This window comes from Tarenaya hassleriana, unplaced genomic scaffold (genome assembly GCF_000463585.1).
Source record: "Tarenaya hassleriana unplaced genomic scaffold, ASM46358v1 Cleome9, whole genome shotgun sequence".
In the NCBI taxonomy this organism is placed as follows: Eukaryota; Viridiplantae; Streptophyta; class Magnoliopsida; order Brassicales; family Cleomaceae; genus Tarenaya; species Tarenaya hassleriana.
Window position 1 is genome coordinate 3,683,334 of NW_010971389.1, and position 19,299 is coordinate 3,702,632.

The following is a 19,299-nucleotide window of genomic DNA, read 5'->3' on the forward strand; positions in this document are numbered from 1 at the left end:
TCTTTCCCTTTCCTTCCTCTTCTTTTCTTTCTTTTCCCTTTTTCTCTCCTCCTTCCTTTCTTTCTTAGCCTTCACCTCTTCTCTCTGGATGTCCCCAGAAACAAAGCAACATTTATTAGGACAGAAGACAATAACACTAAAAGATGTGGAAAACCGGTCACAATTTAGACATGGAAATGCCAACAAAAGCTTCTCATACTCTTTCAACACACATTCAACAGCCTTTTTTTTGTACAGTTCAGTAGTATAGTTCTAGGGTCTCAGTATTCAACAAGGTACAGTCGCGGTCAATATGTATGAACATTTGAGATGCCTACAAAGGCATTATCTGTAAGCAATGCCTACAAAGGAATTATCTGTAAGCAATCTTTGTGCCATAAATTTAGCTTGTTTATCGGTTCCATACACAACTTCATCCCCATAAACCAAACATTTGGACAACATAGCGTTAAGCTAAAGCGTTTGCTCAAGTCTACTGTGTACCAGCAGATAAAGCATGGAAGCAAGAACACGACAGAATTTTGCCCCAACATCCAATGGACTTCAAAAACCCAATCATGAGGTTCTTTTTAGTTCAGGAAATTTTTGAACTCTTTTTGGTTCACCAAGTAAGAAGTTCTTATACAGATTACCCAAATCAACAACATTCGCTCACTGGCATACAGCAGCATACTACAGTATAATATTGATTATCATCTGCGACGCATTACACATTTTCTCCCTTCTTTCTTCCCGACAATTGTACTAACGCATACTTTTACGAAACCCTAGAATACGGATACCGGAATCGGGAACTAAGGTTCGAGAACCAAACACCGGTAAGTTGAGCATTCGAAATCGCAAGCACCCAAAACCAAAAATCGAAGCCACGAACTAAATGCTCAACAAACCTTGATCGATTCGATCAGAGCCTCGTCGCGGATTTCATTCCGTACATACCCAGGTGGCGGGAACGGGTAACACCGGGACATCTTACGATCACAGAAAACCCCACAAAACACCCAGAACGCAAGCTATTTCAAACTCGAAATGTTGAAAGAAAATTCCCGGATCTGGGTAGATAAAACGAAACCCTAGATCCGTCACGATTGATCGCAAGGACTTTAAAGGAGATTGTTAGGGCTTCTATGTCCCGCCAAAACCAATTTCGGAATGTATAGGAGAGAGGCTACGAATCGAAGATTTTGATTAATCGGAGAAAAGATAGAGGAACGAGTCGAGAATTCTCTCCAGCTCCGACCCAAAATTGTTTTCCTTGCCTCATGGAACCGATATTTATAGCAGAAGGATTGACCCTACAAGAGCGAAGCCGGCGTGTTTGTTAACGGAGATAGCATTGCAACGACGTCGTATTGGTACAGCTTTTGTGCTAACGCTTTTACAAAGTATGTTTGGCAACGTGGATAGAGTTACACCGATGCCAATGTTTTTACGTACGATACACGATTTCGCAGAGGGAAGTTTGGCAAAGAGTTTGGGCCAAAACGACGACAAAAGTAGAAATGGTCTCTTAAACTAATGTAATTATTTTACACCTAATAAAATAGGTTATTATTACAAGAAAACGTCTTCAAATTCTTACATCAGCCATAACATAAACAAAAAAAAAATCATACAAAATAAAATTGTTTTCGTAGTTGCATGTCGTTCCATTTAATTTATAACTACAAACCAAAATGACACGTGACAAATATTGAAATCCAGTTAAAATCGAAAATTCCAAACGATATATAAATGTGGTCTACAATACTCTGTGAATAATAATATTTTAGTCATATTTGTTAGCATGTGAAAAATGTGAAATTCATGGGCAGGGGCAGTTTAGTAAATTGAGGTTGTCCACCTGTCTTCATCCGTTGGGCCTTGAACACAATGTTTATATAAGATGGATCCGCGTGATCTTTTGGTCAACGTTGATCGAGCTTATGACATGTAGCCCAAACAAGTTTTTCCAATAAATGTAAACTGAATAATATATATTTTGTTGGCCATTAAACTAATATATATATATATATATATATATATGATCAATTCGAATAATATATTTTCTATTCAAACCAATTCTGATATAATGAAATACGATAATAATTTTTGAGAAATAATAAGGGCCATGTTGGTTATATCTAGAAGTGGTCATTTCGAATTTCGCTTCGGTTATATTCAGGTTTGATTATTTCGGTTATAGAAAAACTATAACCATTCAGTTTTTATATAAAATTCGATTCGCTTCGGTAAAATAATTGTTTTTCAAAGAAATTGTAGGTTCTTTCGGTTATTTTTTTTATTCGATTCGGTTCGATTTCGATTTTTTGGGGATTAAAAAAATCATAACCATTCGGTTTTGATATCGGATTCGGTTTGGATACGATTATATCTTAGTCGGTTCGATTCGATTCAGTTATTCGGTTAATAACCAAAATAGTCACTCCTAGTTATAAGGTTACGGTTATGATTATGGGTGACGGCGTTTTCAAAACGTTTGATATTAATTATAAATGATTAGTACTGATTGGTTGATAAATTATTTTTAACGGAATTGATATGATTAGAGTTTAACGGTTCGTTGCAGTTATGTTTTGATATAAATTATCAAAAAAGAATTATTTTAAAATAATTTATAATAGTTGTAATTAAAATTTTAGTATAATTTGATAAAAAAAATATTTACTAAATTTATATAATTCAATAATAAATTTAAAATACAAATATTATAAATTTTATAGATTTTTAAGTAAAAAATAATGTTATTATGAAAATTATTAAAAAATATTATTAAACCTAAAAATTATATAATTATATGATACTATTATATTTTTTATTAAAATATGGTACTAAAATATAATATCAAATCATAACACTAAACAAAATCATTATCAATATATATATATATATATATATATATATATATATATAATTTTTAATAAATATATTTTAGTATTTTTATCTAAATAGCATATAAACTGCTATTAAAATATAGGTTAAAAATTGTGATTAGAAAATACAAATTTGGTTGTGGTTGCGGATGATTCCGACCAGATAATTTTTCAATCATCCACAATCGGTAAAAATCGTAATAGTTTCGTTTGCGGTTAATAGCGCTGCAATGATTCGGCCTTAGGAGAAGGTGTTATAATTTTCCGTGAGTTCAAGCCACTAAAGATTTTTAATATATAAATAACGCTATAAATTTAAATAAAATATTGTTTATTTCTCTCGTATATCCACCTGTGTGACTGCTAGGTTCGACCAACCGTAAAAGTTGTAATCCTTCAATAAATAAAATAACGGAATTGAATTATTGGTATTATTAAAATTAAAATGAAATCTAAATAAAAACATTATTTCCAATCAAATAGAGAAATTTAATCTAAAACCAAAAAATATATATAGTTTTTCCGATAATTTAATAAATAAAAATACCATCAGAAAATTCTTTGTATAAAAAAAATTATTCATCTCAAAGCCCTCTAAATATATATTATATATTTGGTAAACGATGGTTGTTTATTTCAAATATGTACATATTTCTATATACATATTTCTTTCTATATTTCTTTCTATATTTCTTTTTGTATATATATATATATATATATATATGATTATGAATAATATGTTCTGACAAAAATATTGATTTTAAATTTTTATTGTTATTATAATTCAAAAAAGAAAAAAGTGCAGTTCGATTTTGTTATTGGGTTATTATTATTATTGGATATTTGAAAATCAATTGTAAGAGAAACATTCAGAAAATTTTCGATAGCGAGTTTTCAGAAATAATAAAAGTAAGATGCACGATTATTCTCCACTGACACATATGGAGACAAATAGTGGGCATAATATCCGAAAAATCGAACCGATTCGTTATCCGAATAAAAAATTCGGATATTCAGAATGTACGGATCGAATAGGATATTTATTTTGAAATATTTATCAGATACGGATCGGATATGGATATCAAATTCGAGTTATCCGACATTTTCTATCTGATCTCAACTAATTAATAATATTATTAAATATAAGAATAATTTGGTATAAAGATTTAAAATATTTTATATTTACATGTTTTGTAGGTATATTTAAAAAAATATTTTTTATATATTGAGATTTAGAATGTTTAATTTTTTGAATATTAAGATTTATTATGTTTAATTTTTTGAATTTTGAACTTTGAATATATTTGTATATGATATATTATGATTATATTTGTATTTAAATTGATTGTAAATATTTAAATTTTAAATTTTAAATTGTGAATAGAAATGACATATATAATTTATTTATATTTGAAATTGTTATTTAATTTTAATTTTAATTTTTATAATTTTTATGTTGGATACATATATTCACAAATATCTACAATACGGATCGGATGTAGATAATAAAATCGAGTATTTATGCGGATCGGATAGGGATACGGATATCTCAAAAATATATATGTGGTCACCCAATCCACTAGACATTTGGCTTTAAAGTGTAAATAATAACGTTAGTTTCTCTCTTGCAACTAAACCCTAAATGATCTCGATAATAATAATAATAATAATAATAATAATAATGTTTTATTTCGTCTGTGTGGCTGTTTTTTAAAATGGATAGCCCAACTGCAAAAGTTGTAATGTTTCGATAACTAGAAACTGATATTTGAATTAATGATGCCAACAAGGCATGGGCACTCGCAGCTATGATAATATTTATTTTTAGGATAAATTAATACGTTGTACGATTGAATATAAAAAATAATCTCGAAATAAAACATTTTTAATAAAAATTGAACGGATGAAAATAGAATAAAAAAAGATACATCAAAAGGTGATAATTATTGTGTTTATCAAACTGAAAAGACCACTTTAAAATAAATAAATCGAAATATAATGAATATCACCCTCTCTACTCATCGGCCAAATTACTCTATATCATACTTTTATCCCAAAATCTTTTAGTTTTTTTTATATGAATTTATTGCTTATGGTAATTTTTGTGAATACAAGCTTGTGATATGGGATTGAATTCCAAATATAAATTGTAAATCAATATAAGAGACAGCTACGTATGTGTTTAAAATAATATTGTGTGAAGGTTTTTAATTATAATTTAGCAATTAACAACCACTAACCCCGAAATAGAGTTTGTTATTTACTATTTACTCACATAATATTTTTATCGTTTGCATGAAATTTACCGTCGGTTGGTGAGGTGTTAAATCCACAATTATATCTTTTCACATGCTATGGTAAATTATGGGAAAAAAAGGAATAATTATATCCACCACCACCATCATAACTATATGGTTAGGACACCAATCAACTTCACATGATGGTTTCTCGAATCTAATTCATTAAAAACTTAATAAAAATAAATCAACGTTTTTATTGATCAATGTTATGCAAATTATAATAAATCGAACATAAAAAACCTAGTTTCAGCGTTATAAAAATACAAAATTAAATATTTTTTACTTTATTATTCGGAATCGGAAGTATTTTTTTTATAAATTAACTCGTATTGACATTAGTTTTTATTATAATTTATTTTATTTTATATTAATTTTAATTTAGTTAAAAGATATTATACTCATTGCGACACAGAAATCTTTGACGATGGCATTTTAGTGAATATAGAATGAATAGGAGGGGTATTCCGTAATATCAGTAGGAATCAACACCTTCGACATGTGGCAATTGAAATCAAGCAAGCAATCGCATGTTCCGTATAATTTTCTCAGAGAATCTCTCTGTTCCTGATCCGAAGACAACGAAGACGACGACGAAGATAAAGACCCATGTTTTATTTTCTCGGGAAACAATGTCAGTAGATTCCAGAATTCATTCTTCTTCTTCCTCATTTTTCTGACAGATTTCCCTCAGATTGTATCTTTCATCGTTGTACTTGGAGAAGTGTGAGGCAAAATTACAACGGTTGCCTTGCCTTCCTCAATGCATTAGGTGAGCTTTCCAACGCTAATCTCCTCGTCTTATGTTTTTGCTGCGGTTCTCAATGTTTCTTCTTTGACTTGTCACGGGAAAAGGAGCTTGGTCGTCGGCGAACTATTCTTTTCCGGTGAGGGTCGCCGCCGGAGTGTTTAGACAAACTTCACCGACTTTTTCTTTTGTTTTACTTTCGCTTTCGTCAGCTTGAAGTGTTCAGGAGACTCCTTTGATTCTTTTTTTTTCTTCTGAATGTTCGCTTTTTTTTTTGGAAGATCTTTGTCGTAAAAAAGCTTGCGGAGACGGGTCCTGGAGAATCTTCGAGATCAATATCTAATAAACCTTCTTTCTATTTGGTACTCTGTTTTTTTTTTTTTTTGTTGCAGTTGAAGGTATCACTGTCTGCTTGACTGATTTCTTTAGCCATAATGCGATTCCTGAATCGATGATTCCTCGGAAAATTCGAAGCACTGTGTCTTAACCTCGAATCCGGCGTCGGAATCTCATCGAAATCGGACTCCAGCGTAATGCAGGAGTAGAAAAGCTTGGATTTCGTCTCCCCGATTCCCCCGATTGTCTGAAACCCCAGCACAGTAGAGGTAAAATCTCGTATCACCCGGTGTTTCAGTCTCGCCATTTGTGAGGGTTTCGAGCTGATTTCTTAGCATAACGCGGGCAATGATCGGCACGAGCAGGAAAACCGAGAGAAGAAGAGAAAATGGCTCATTCATGGGATCATTTGGGGGAGATTTCGTCAGTGGCGCAGCTCACGGGGCTCGACGCCGTGAGATTGATCGGAATGATCGTGAGTGCGGCGAACACTGCCAGGATGCACAAGAAGAACTGTCGGCAATTCGCTCAGCATCTTAAGCTCATCGGAAACTTGCTCGGACAGCTTAAAATCTCTGAGTTGAAGAAGTACCCAGAGACCAGAGAGCCGCTCGAGCAGCTCGAGGATTCTCTGAGGCGTTCTTACATCCTGGTCAATAGTTGTCAGGACAGGAGCTACCTTTACTTGTTGGCAATGGGTTGGAACATTGTTTACCAGTTCCGGAAAGCTCAGAGCGAGATCGATCGTTACCTCAAGATCATACCTCTCATCACTTTGGTCGACAATGCTCGCATAAGGGTAACTGGAACTTGTTGTTCTACGGATTTCCGCATCTTTTTTTTTGTGGGTTTCGATCATGGCGTTACCTGTTGTGTCTGTGAATCTATGATATTGAAATGCGTGTGAAAAATATGTAGGAGAGGATAGAGGTGATTGACCGTGATCAGCGCGAGTACATTTTGGACGAGGAGGATAGAAAGGTGCAAGATGTTATTCTGAAGCAAGAATCCACCAAAGAAGCGGCCTCGGTTCTGAAGAAAACGCTCTCTTGTTCCTACCCGAACCTGGCTTTCTGCGAAGCGTTAAAGAAGGAAAATCAGAAACTGCAGCTTGAACTTCAGCATTCGCAGTCGCATTATGATGTGAATCAGTGTGAAGTTATTCAGCGTTTAATCGATGTTACAGAAGCCGTTGCTTCTGTTGATTCTTACCCAGAAAAGGACTCTTCTAAGAAAAGCTACCATAAAGACGCCAGCGACAAGAAAGAGTCTTCATATGACAGTAGTCGTTCATCTTCGAGGTTGGCATCTCTGACTCAATAGCTAAAGATCCATGCTTTACGTTCTATAACCGCAAGGGCATTCGAATTTGGTTGTGGGCTAAATGATGCTTACATGCCAGAATTCGTTAGGCAGTTATGTTCCTATGTCGCTGATCGGTGTTATCGTTCCACTGCAGGACCGCGTCTTCTGTTTCGTCCGGACATGATCTTCTTTCAAGCCGAGCATCACATCACCATGAAGAATGGGAGACTGACTTGCTGGATTGTTGTTTAGACCCTTCTCTATGTAAGCCCTCTCCCCTTCTAATTTGGAATGATATTACCGAATATAGCTCCAGTTTTTGCTCTTGTTGATGGCGACGAGTATCATTTATCGATATTGCGATCTTATCTGTATGCCCAAAAGTTGTGAATAATTTAACCGTAACGGTTTTACGACAGGCTTGAAGACATTCTTCTTCCCTTGCGGCACATTGGCAAAGATCACAACTGTAGCAACTGACAGGCACACCTGTAAGAAATCTGCTCTAATGATCAGTAGCTGTTACTTTGTTATTACGACCCGGGATTGAGAATCTGATAAATACTAAACAACAACCATCGTCGTTCTTCCTCTTGGCTTTTCAGCGTCAGCTGAAACATGTAACGAGCTAATGGCGTATTCTCTGGTATTGTCATGCTGCTGCTACACTTGCTGCATAAGGGGAAAGCTCCGGAAGAGGCTGAACATCACGGTACATGCTCCTCCTTCCTTGCGCTCTAAGCAATCTATAAAACCCTCGATTTCGACATCTATACAGTCTTCATCAAAAGAGTTGGTTACATTTGGCATCCAAAAGGGAGTTTTCCAAAACTTTGTCAGAGAGGTGTCTGAATACAACTTTTATCTCCGGGTTTACCAGAGAATCTTCTAGAAGATTCTGATAGCTAATGCCTTGAAATACGGGTATCTTGGGGTTGGCAGGGAGGATTCATCGATGATTTTCTCTCGCATCTCATGTGTTGTTGCTGTGCCCTTGTTCAAGAATGGCGAGAAGTCGAGATCCGTGGAGCTTACGGTAACATTAAAAACACATGTTCCCAATGTTTTACAGAATCTTACCCTCGGGACATGAACAAAGCAGTTTTAACTGATGTCAGTGGCTTCTGTTCCCGCAGCTCAGGAGAAGACCAAAGTCAGCCCCCCCAGTTCCCAGTTCATGGAACACTGAAGAAGAGTTGCCGTGACAAAGTCCTTCATTGTCTTTTACCACGTGGGAAAATATATTTTTAGGTGAAGGTGATGCAAATGTTATCTGTTGTCTCTCACAACATGAAACTTCTCCAAGAACTGCTTTTGTCTTTCGTTTCATCCATGACGTCAACTTATGTAAATTCAGTTCCTTTGTATCAAACAACTAAATTCTTTTTTTTTTTTTCTATATGATATATGTCACTGCCATTTTTTCCCCTTTTGATGACTGTTTACAATGCAATGTCTTAAATATCGTGGATGGGGAGATTGCCCGAGGGCCAAATCGAAAAACTTTTAAATTCACAGAAAGGACCCTAGTTATATAATTAATTAATTATATTTTCTACGGAATTAAAAAAAATGGATGAGTAAGTTTTTAAAATTGAAAATACTTGGAATTAAATATAAAATAATATAAATAGTTTATAAACATTTTTTTTAAACAAAACCGAGTCAAACAGGAATTAATAATACCAAAATGAAATGGATATATTTTTTAAAAATAAACTCGAAAATAATCAAATTAAAATCATACTCGGGCCGATTCCTAAACTCGATTTCCCGGCTAAAATTCCCCGATTCAGGCCGAAACCCTAAACTAGAACTAAGATCGGAGCTGGGATATGGTGAGATTTAGCGGAGTGCTGCTGAAAGAAGCGGGGCATGTTATCAACAAGACTCTGTCGGAGATTCTCGTCTGCCCTCTTTCCAAGCAACCCTTGAGGTTCGATTCCCTCCCGATTCCATCGTTTCTCCCATTTCTGTGGAGATTTTCCCGCTGTAGATTCGTGTCTCGTTTACGATGTGTGATGAATTCTTTGTCAGGGTCTGCGAGAAGACGAATTCGCTGGTCAGCGACGCCATTGGTGTCTCTTTTCCCGTAAGTTTCTGTTCCATGTCTCTGGATTCGATCGAATCCGAAGCTGTTACCTTTTCCCAATTACTTCGGTGCATTCGAGAAATTTGCAGGACATTGAGATAAACCCTTTTTTTCCCTCGATCCAAAAGCTTTGCAAATCCGTTAGGGACAAGCGTTTAGTTTCATAGAAAGCTTTGATGAAATTAGATTACCTCTGTCACCATGAAAGTTGGAACCCTATTGGCATCTGCCTTCGAAACTTATCAATCGTATTCAAAGGAATCATCCCTTAAGGAAGACACCTTGTCCTTTCTTAATGAAATGGTGTGTTCTCGCTTGAGCTTTTTATCTCTTCATATGAACATGATGATGATGATGGTGATGATGATAGATCAAAGATGGGATTCCATGCTTGGTTCCAAAGGATGGCAAGATTCTTGAAGTGGGAGAAGGTGATGATGCATCAAAAGCTTGACGATTTTGCTTTTGCGCCTAAAACGGATTAGACTATTGGATCAGGGCAAAGGGTAGAAACATGTTCCACATGATCTTGTCTTGTGTGCTGATTTAGGTTATCTTGTGGTTTGGTTCATTTGGAGTTTCACTAAAATGTTGTTGAAGCAAATATAGAACAAACCCAATTGGGCATTAGATGTTTGGGAGGCAGCTTAGTGACTGGTGGCCACGTTACCCGAAACCCGACCCGACCCGACCACTTCATCCGAATCCTTTCCGAAAATTCGATACCCGGAAGTTTCAGATTTAGTTCGGGTAATAAAACTGTTTTATCGGGTTCCGGTTTAATCCTATTGGTATTCGGTTTCTTTTTATTTTGAAAAAAAAAATATTGATTCGGTTTTTAGTCGAGTTCGGATTTGATTGGTAACATTATTTATTTTAAATTACTAGGTGAGATCCGCGCGATGCGCGGTTGATTCTTTTTTATTTTAATATAAAATATTTTCTCTTTTGTTATGAAAAAACGTTGAAATGAATATAACAAAACTAATATATATATATATACAAAGGTCTTTAAAATTTGAAAATATAGATATTATTGTATTATTTTATTATAAAATTCTTTTTATATATTCGTTGAATACGTTTATATATTTTTTACGGTGAAGTACATGTTTAATAAAAAACATTTGTTTACACCGATTTTTTGTTTTTGTCAAATAAATATTAAACTTTTTAAGTGAATTTAAAAAACATTTAACTTTTTAAGTGATCCAAAAAATACATAAACGTTTATGCGATTGTCAAAAAAAAATATTAAACACTTTAAATGATTCCAAAAAATACATGAACTATATACAATCGTAAAAAAACTAAAATAATAATTTGACATGTTTGCATTTTCTTATATCACGTCATCTCATTTGTTTATTTTGAAAATCGTAGAAGAATTAAGTTTTGTTTTGACAAATTTAAAAAGTTTTATGTTTATTTGATAAAATCAAAATTTTAGTTTTTTTTATCAAATTTGGAAAGTTCAATATTTTTTTAGGATTTTTCATTCAATTTCGATTGGAATTTAAACATAACAAAAATAGATATCGTCATTTTCGTAAACTAAAAATTTAATTTGTAAATCCAATACGTGAACTAAAATTACTTGGAGTAATTCTAATATAAATATTTCATAAACATAACGCATATTACCAGCTTTTTATGTAATCCAAAACATCATATGTCACTTACTTCTCTGTTGTTTCGTTAACATCAAACCATTACATATTCTGACAACAATCCGATCCCTCTCAAATGATATATACAATGCTGATCTGATTATTATTGTGATTGATGAGTATTTGTTATATGAAGGGAATATCATCTGGTTTTAGTGGACAAAGCGGTCCATTACAAAGCCACCATCGGCGGCAAGGGAGGGAGCACAGTATGTATCTGAGCATTGATTTTCCGGCGAGAACAAGCTAGGTGACTCGGCCACTGGTACAGACGATTCCGGTCCAATGACACGGAGTCGGGTTGGAATCTGACCAGGAGCACGCAGAACAAACCGATCTCGATGGCGGATTTTAAGGCAAACACAAACACCCCATTAGAATTAAGCGATGAACAGAAGCTCACCATGCACAGAAAGATGAAAGAAACAAAAAGAAAACAAAACTAAAGCATATTCATTTCGAACAAAGAAATCTGAAATATGCGTCAGTGATTGTTCTAAAGAGGAATCATGAGGTGGGTGAAGCAACGAGGAATTGCAGAGAGAAGACGAAGGAGAAGACTAAGAAATGTTATCGAGGTTGGAGTGTTATGCATTCCTTGAGCAACGTGGTGTAATGAAACCATTAGAAAGTTTTTGAATTCTTGGCAGAAACGTGGTGTAATGAAACTACGAAGCTGGGTTGTGCTGGTCACCTCTGAGCAAATTCAGTAGAATATACTCGTAAGCAAGCCTTGAAGTTCACCAAAAACAATGATAAAATGGATCCAAAAAAAATTTGAAATTTTAGGTTTTTATACGCATAAAAGTCAAAATTTAAAACGAAAATTTTTGAAATTGAGAGTGATTCGAACGCTATGGACGCATGAGCTTCTGCAGTAAGAGTATAGCTTCATCTTCTCCTTCGCCGGAAATCGTCTGATGAGACAGCAATTTAGGATATTGCCTGGTCATGGAACGAAACAGCCAAAAAAAATTGGATAGATTTGGTGAGGACACCTAAGCATCCTATGTGGCAATTTTCTTCATTTCAATTGGTTTATAAACATGTTCATTAGTTTTAACTACATGAAAAATATCAATTGACTAATTAATGAAAAACAATATTATTAGTTATCTTAATGAAGAAAAATTAAAAAATTTCATCTTTGTAATATAAAAAATATTATTAGTTATCTTGATAATATTATTCAAATTACAAAATTAAAATATAATATTATATAATAATCTTGAGAGAATGATAAAAGAAAAATATCAATAGAAATCTAGGTGGAATCTTTAATAGTATACAAAAAAGAAAATATCAATGGACATTTTGGTGGAATCAACCTAGCGTGATAACAATCATTTAATAACCACTAATGAAAAAAACTATTAGTCTTCCCCACTAATTCACTAATGAAAAACGTTACTAATGAAAACCGACGTTATAAATATTTGCATTGCATGTCCATTTTATTTATTTTTTGTATAATTGCAATTAAAGTTCTTGGTTGGGGTGAAGATGGTTTTTATTTGATGAGCAATCCTTGCATTCTCTAGCATGTTCTGTCGTTGTGGAATATCTCTCGAGTGTAAATGTGAAACAGTTTATAATCCGTAGCCGTCGCAAGATATTTGCTTATCATATTGTGATCCAACTCGCTGAGGATCTCTCCCAAGGGTAATTTTCAACGATTTCTTTTCATTATTTTATTTGAAGAAATCGTGAGTTTGATCGAGTGCAGGTAAAGCTATTAGATTTCGAAGAAGATCGTTTATCTTGATGTGAAAATATAGAATATGCTTCTAAACACCAACATGAATCTGAAGATAATTGATTTTGGGTTGTTCGGGTGGAGGCACACAATCCAAAGGACATGAGCGGTGAAACTGATACTTTTGGATAAATGAATTATGAGGTATATACTAACCTCTCCATCGGATTTAAAGAAACACCATAATTCATTGTGTTCTGGATGGCAAACCCTACTATATGTTGGATAATGCCCAAAAAGAAACACAAAGGGAGACAAAGATTTTTACTTCAAATGTACTACAAAATGTTTTGTTTGACTTTGTATGTTGGCAGTTGAGTTATAGATTTTTAACATCTTAAATATTTCTTATACAATATCATAAATATGATAAATTATGGTTCGCTTCAAAGGTATTTTATATTGCTCCAATAAAAATAAATTGTAGATTTTTTTTTAAGTTTTATACAGGAATATTTATTCAGTAACCATATAAATATATAGATCTAATTATCTCCATATAGACTATATATTTTCAGAACATACATATATATATATACACACACTATCTTTATGTTCTATATGTTTCAGAACTTGCACTTAGACCTACGGATATACAACACTTATCTCTTGATGCCTCTTTTTTTAACCATAAATAATGAATTAGAGTTGTCAAATGGAAAAGCAAATATATCTATATATCTATATATATATATTGATTACATATTTCAAATGATATATACAATGCTGATCTGATTATTATTGTGATTGATGAGTATTTGTTATATGAAGGGAATATCATCTGGTTTTAGTGGACAAAGCGGTCCATTACAAAGCCACCATCGGCGGCAAGGGAGGGAGCACAGTATGTATCTGAGCATTGATTTTCCGGCGAGAACAAGCTAGGTGACTCGGCCACTGGTACAGACGATTCCGGTCCAATGACACGGAGTCGGGTTGGAATCTGACCAGGAGCACGCAGAACAAACCGATCTCGATGGCGGATTTTAAGGCAAACACAAACACCCCATTAGAATTAAGCGATGAACAGAAGCTCACCATGCACAGAAAGATGAAAGAAACAAAAAGAAAACAAAACTAAAGCATATTCATTTCGAACAAAGAAATCTGAAATATGCGTCAGTGATTGTTCTAAAGAGGAATCATGAGGTGGGTGAAGCAACGAGGAATTGCAGAGAGAAGACGAAGGAGAAGACTAAGAAATGTTATCGAGGTTGGAGTGTTATGCATTCCTTGAGCAACGTGGTGTAATGAAACCATTAGAAAGTTTTTGAATTCTTGGCAGAAACGTGGTGTAATGAAACTACGAAGCTGGGTTGTGCTGGTCACCTCTGAGCAAATTCAGTAGAATATACTCGTAAGCAAGCCTTGAAGTTCACCAAAAACAATGATAAAATGGATCCAAAAAAATTTTGAAATTTTAGGTTTTTATACGCATAAAAGTCAAAATTTAAAACGAAAATTTTTGAAATTGAGAGTGATTCGAACGCTATGGACGCATGAGCTTCTGCAGTAAGAGTATAGCTTCATCTTCTCCTTCGCCGGAAACCTTTCGCATAATAGTATCCAATTTTTTTTGGCTGTTTCGTTCCATGACCAGGCAATATCCTAAATTGCTGTCTCATCAGACGATTTCCGGCGAAGGAGAAGATGAAGCTATACTCTTACTGCAGAAGCTCATGCGTCCATAGCGTTCGAATCACTCTCAATTTCAAAAATTTTCGTTTTAAATTTTGACTTTTATGCGTATAAAAACCTAAAATTTCAAATTTTTTTTGGATCCATTTTATCATTGTTTTTGGTGAACTTCAAGGCTTGCTTACGAGTATATTCTACTGAATTTGCTCAGAGGTGACCAGCACAACCCAGCTTCGTAGTTTCATTACACCACGTTTCTGCCAAGAATTCAAAAACTTTCTAATGGTTTCATTACACCACGTTGCTCAAGGAATGCATAACACTCCAACCTCGATAACATTTCTTAGTCTTCTCCTTCGTCTTCTCTCTGCAATTCCTCGTTGCTTCACCCACCTCATGATTCCTCTTTAGAACAATCACTGACGCATATTTCAGATTTCTTTGTTCGAAATGAATATGCTTTAGTTTTGTTTTCTTTTTGTTTCTTTCATCTTTCTGTGCATGGTGAGCTTCTGTTCATCGCTTAATTCTAATGGGGTGTTTGTGTTTGCCTTAAAATCCGCCATCGAGATCGGTTTGTTCTGCGTGCTCCTGGTCAGATTCCAACCCGACTCCGTGTCATTGGACCGGAATCGTCTGTACCAGTGGCCGAGTCACCTAGCTTGTTCTCGCCGGAAAATCAATGCTCAGATACATACTGTGCTCCCTCCCTTGCCGCCGATGGTGGCTTTGTAATGGACCGCTTTGTCCACTAAAACCAGATGATATTCCCTTCATATAACAAATACTCATCAATCACAATAATAATCAGATCAGCATTGTATATATCATTTGAAATATGTAATCAATATATATATATAGATATATAGATATATTTGCTTTTCCATTTGACAACTCTAATTCATTATTTATGGTTAAAAAAAGAGGCATCAAGAGATAAGTGTTGTATATCCGTAGGTCTAAGTGCAAGTTCTGAAACATATAGAACATAAAGATAGTGTGTGTATATATATATATGTATGTTCTGAAAATATATAGTCTATATGGAGATAATTAGATCTATATATTTATATGGTTACTGAATAAATATTCCTGTATAAAACTTAAAAAAAAATCTACAATTTATTTTTATTGGAGCAATATAAAATACCTTTGAAGCGAACCATAATTTATCATATTTATGATATTGTATAAGAAATATTTAAGATGTTAAAAATCTATAACTCAACTGCCAACATACAAAGTCAAACAAAACATTTTGTAGTACATTTGAAGTAAAAATCTTTGTCTCCCTTTGTGTTTCTTTTTGGGCATTATCCAACATATAGTAGGGTTTGCCATCCAGAACACAATGAATTATGGTGTTTCTTTAAATCCGATGGAGAGGTTAGTATATACCTCATAATTCATTTATCCAAAAGTATCAGTTTCACCGCTCATGTCCTTTGGATTGTGTGCCTCCACCCGAACAACCCAAAATCAATTATCTTCAGATTCATGTTGGTGTTTAGAAGCATATTCTATATTTTCACATCAAGATAAACGATCTTCTTCGAAATCTAATAGCTTTACCTGCACTCGATCAAACTCACGATTTCTTCAAATAAAATAATGAAAAGAAATCGTTGAAAATTACCCTTGGGAGAGATCCTCAGCGAGTTGGATCACAATATGATAAGCAAATATCTTGCGACGGCTACGGATTATAAACTGTTTCACATTTACACTCGAGAGATATTCCACAACGACAGAACATGCTAGAGAATGCAAGGATTGCTCATCAAATAAAAACCATCTTCACCCCAACCAAGAACTTTAATTGCAATTATACAAAAAATAAATAAAATGGACATGCAATGCAAATATTTATAACGTCGGTTTTCATTAGTAACGTTTTTCATTAGTGAATTAGTGGGGAAGACTAATAGTTTTTTTCATTAGTGGTTATTAAATGATTGTTATCACGCTAGGTTGATTCCACCAAAATGTCCATTGATATTTTCTTTTTTGTATACTATTAAAGATTCCACCTAGATTTCTATTGATATTTTTCTTTTATCATTCTCTCAAGATTATTATATAATATTATATTTTAATTTTGTAATTTGAATAATATTATCAAGATAACTAATAATATTTTTTATATTACAAAGATGAAATTTTTTAATTTTTCTTCATTAAGATAACTAATAATATTGTTTTTCATTAATTAGTCAATTGATATTTTTCATGTAGTTAAAACTAATGAACATGTTTATAAACCAATTGAAATGAAGAAAATTGCCACATAGGATGCTTAGGTGTCCTCACCAAATCTCTTTAAACATCTTTATTAATATATATAGATTTTTAGATTCGAAATGGCCATTCCGGAGGGTGAATGCATTGTGGTAAGGAATATATTTTTGCAGATGTCACGCATTTACCCCGAAAGAATATAGCACCTTGAATTTGACCCACAAGGTTCTAGATTTGGCGTACAACCCCCCGGTTTGAATATTGTGAGCTCGTTCTGTCAAATTGAGCCCATAGTTACTGGGCCCGTGACAATGGGGCCCATATAGATTGGGCCCGTAACTACTTGGATGAAAAATATTGTCAACGCCCATCTCTCAATATATATCATATATATTGTTAATAAAATGACCTTTAAATGTTTGTATAGTTTTCACTAATCTCGAGATTACCTTTTAATTATCATTAGATTCCCCAGAAAATTTTTATTTTTTATGGTAAATTTGTATCATTCTTTAAACCTTATCCTAAATGACACACACACACGCATTTACATAGTATCTTTTATAAAAAAAAAATGTTTGAATTAGCGGCGGACTTTCAAGTCTTTAAATCGCATTGTTATTATTGGACTTCGTTCGATTTTTTAAATTGGGTTTTTGGTGATTTTATTTCGAAAACGATTAAATTGACTAAAAAATATATAACCAATTGATATTCTAATCAAATTTGATTAATATACAATTAGATATTATTCTGATTTTGGTTTAAATTTATTCGTTGGAAAAATAGAAATTGACCGGCCATTGCAGATTGATTTTATCCATTTTTATTCGAGTGCTATAACTGTAACATCTGACACAATTCACTGATCAAATTATATGAAATTATATTTAAACAAATTGAAAGAGTAGAATAAAGTAGTTGTGTCCAATAAAAATCTTTGAATGGATTCAGCACAAAAGTTTAAAAATAGTTTAACAAAAAAAAAAAGTTTTAAATATAAATAAAAAAGTAAAACCTTTGAATGGAAACCGCGTCGAGAGGAAGCTGCATCTAAAGTTCCTCCCTTCCCTCTGGTCGGCGGTCCTCCTCATTATCTTTTCGGTCCAACCCATATAACTTGTACCTTTTTTTTTTAATGTTTGCTTCGAAATTAATGTCATAGCCAACCGCATTACTTTGAAAATATTTGTAATTTTTATGATATACAATATGTTAGGTTGACCTCTATTCTACTATAATATACTATATCTTTTTATTTATCTTATACGATTTCTTCGAATAATATTAATTTGATTACCATTGTGTGTCAAAAGATGTGATAGTCAACAATTGAATTGAAAAAAAAAAGTTAACCTTATTGTGAAGTCGGTATCGAGTTCTCACGGCCACTCCGACGCTCGTTCGTGCAAGAAGAAGAAACGACACCGGAGTTTTAACGAGTTCGGTTACCGAGTTTCCTCGGGCCTACATCTCGGCCGGACGGTGCCGGCGAATCCACTAGAAGACGGAAGAAACCATCGGAGAACAAGAACCGACGGTGCTCCACAACTCGGAGACTCGTCGATCGGAAAACCAGTCCGAAGACAACCAAGAAAGACGAGGAACAACCACCTTACCGACCTCGACTCACTTACCTTGAGCCGCCGTTGAGTCCGAGCTTCACCGACGCCGGGAAGCTCCGTCGTTGTCATCGCCTTCTTCTCTCCTCCGGTCTCTCTCTCGAACCTTCTGCCTCGAGCCACACGCCACGCTCCACGAATGCTCGCCAAGAGTTAGGGTTCATTAACCCGTTGCTCAAAACGCCACGTTTCGGCCGATGGGCCGTTCCTTTCTTTCACCAAAAAACCAAATGGGCCGCTGGGCCGAGCTGGCCCAACAATCTCCACCTTGGTGGAGAAAGGAACCAATCAAGAAAAAACAATAACAAAAATAAAACACTAGTGGAATTCGCCGTTTCCAGCACCGATCGACTTTCGTCGGAATTTAAAGCGTAACTTACCTGACTTACCTCGCTTACCTGATGTCCCGGAGTTAGTCACATGTCGCTGCCTTTGAACCTGATGAAGCTCCCGTCGATGACTCCTCGTGGCCTCGTCGCCTTATCCCGCCATCGATCAGCTCATCTATACCTGAAACACTCGGTAAACGTGTTAGAACGTTCACCCCGATAAGACTCGAACCGTAGTCCTATCCCGCGTTGCCCGACCGGCAAACGCTACCCTCGGTTGTATGACTCCCTAGACCGTCTAACTAACCCTCCTAGTAAAGTCCAAGACTATACCCGCTAGCTAACCCGAGGATTACACCCGACGTCTACCCGTCTCCTAAGTCTATCCCGACTTT

At 34.5% G+C, this 19,299-nt stretch overlaps 3 protein-coding genes across 4 annotated transcripts in view; 2 read left to right on the forward strand and 1 right to left on the reverse strand.

Moving 5' to 3' along the window:
* Positions 1 to 1,246, reverse strand: part of LOC104804274 (DNA ligase 1) — a 2,920-nt gene extending 1,674 nt beyond the window's left edge. Inside the window, exons 1-2 of the mRNA XM_010528507.1 lie at positions 891 to 1,246; positions 8 to 84 (exon numbers count right to left, since the gene is read on the reverse strand). Of these exons, the coding sequence (XP_010526809.1) occupies positions 8 to 84; positions 891 to 971 (158 nt within the window). The 5' untranslated portion in view covers positions 972 to 1,246. The remainder of the gene's footprint in view (positions 1 to 7; positions 85 to 890) is intronic.
* A 4,444-nt stretch (positions 1,247 to 5,690) lies between these two features.
* On the forward strand, positions 5,691 to 8,958 carry LOC104804275 (protein MID1-COMPLEMENTING ACTIVITY 1-like). 2 transcript variants are annotated; one of them, XM_010528509.1, is made up of 10 exons: positions 5,691 to 5,942; positions 6,026 to 6,057; positions 6,311 to 6,523; positions 6,620 to 7,053; positions 7,173 to 7,555; positions 7,714 to 7,823; positions 7,979 to 8,050; positions 8,165 to 8,271; positions 8,502 to 8,595; positions 8,696 to 8,958. In XM_010528509.1, exons 4-10 carry the CDS (start codon positions 6,643 to 6,645, stop codon positions 8,746 to 8,748), a joined length of 1,230 nt encoding a protein of 409 aa, XP_010526811.1. In that variant the 5' UTR covers positions 5,691 to 5,942; positions 6,026 to 6,057; positions 6,311 to 6,523; positions 6,620 to 6,642; the 3' UTR covers positions 8,749 to 8,958. The 2 variants fall into 2 exon arrangements, with proteins under 2 accessions (XP_010526811.1, XP_010526810.1); XM_010528508.1 differs by lacking the exon at positions 6,026 to 6,057.
* Positions 8,959 to 9,288: 330 nt separating this feature from the next.
* LOC104804277 (UPF0434 protein Mmwyl1_2153) lies at positions 9,289 to 10,492 on the forward strand. The gene is made up of 3 exons (XM_010528510.2): positions 9,289 to 9,495; positions 9,597 to 9,651; positions 10,022 to 10,492. Exons 1-3 carry the CDS (start codon positions 9,395 to 9,397, stop codon positions 10,103 to 10,105), a joined length of 240 nt encoding a protein of 79 aa, XP_010526812.1. The 5' UTR covers positions 9,289 to 9,394; the 3' UTR covers positions 10,106 to 10,492.
* Positions 10,493 to 19,299: the final 8,807 nt, after the last annotated feature.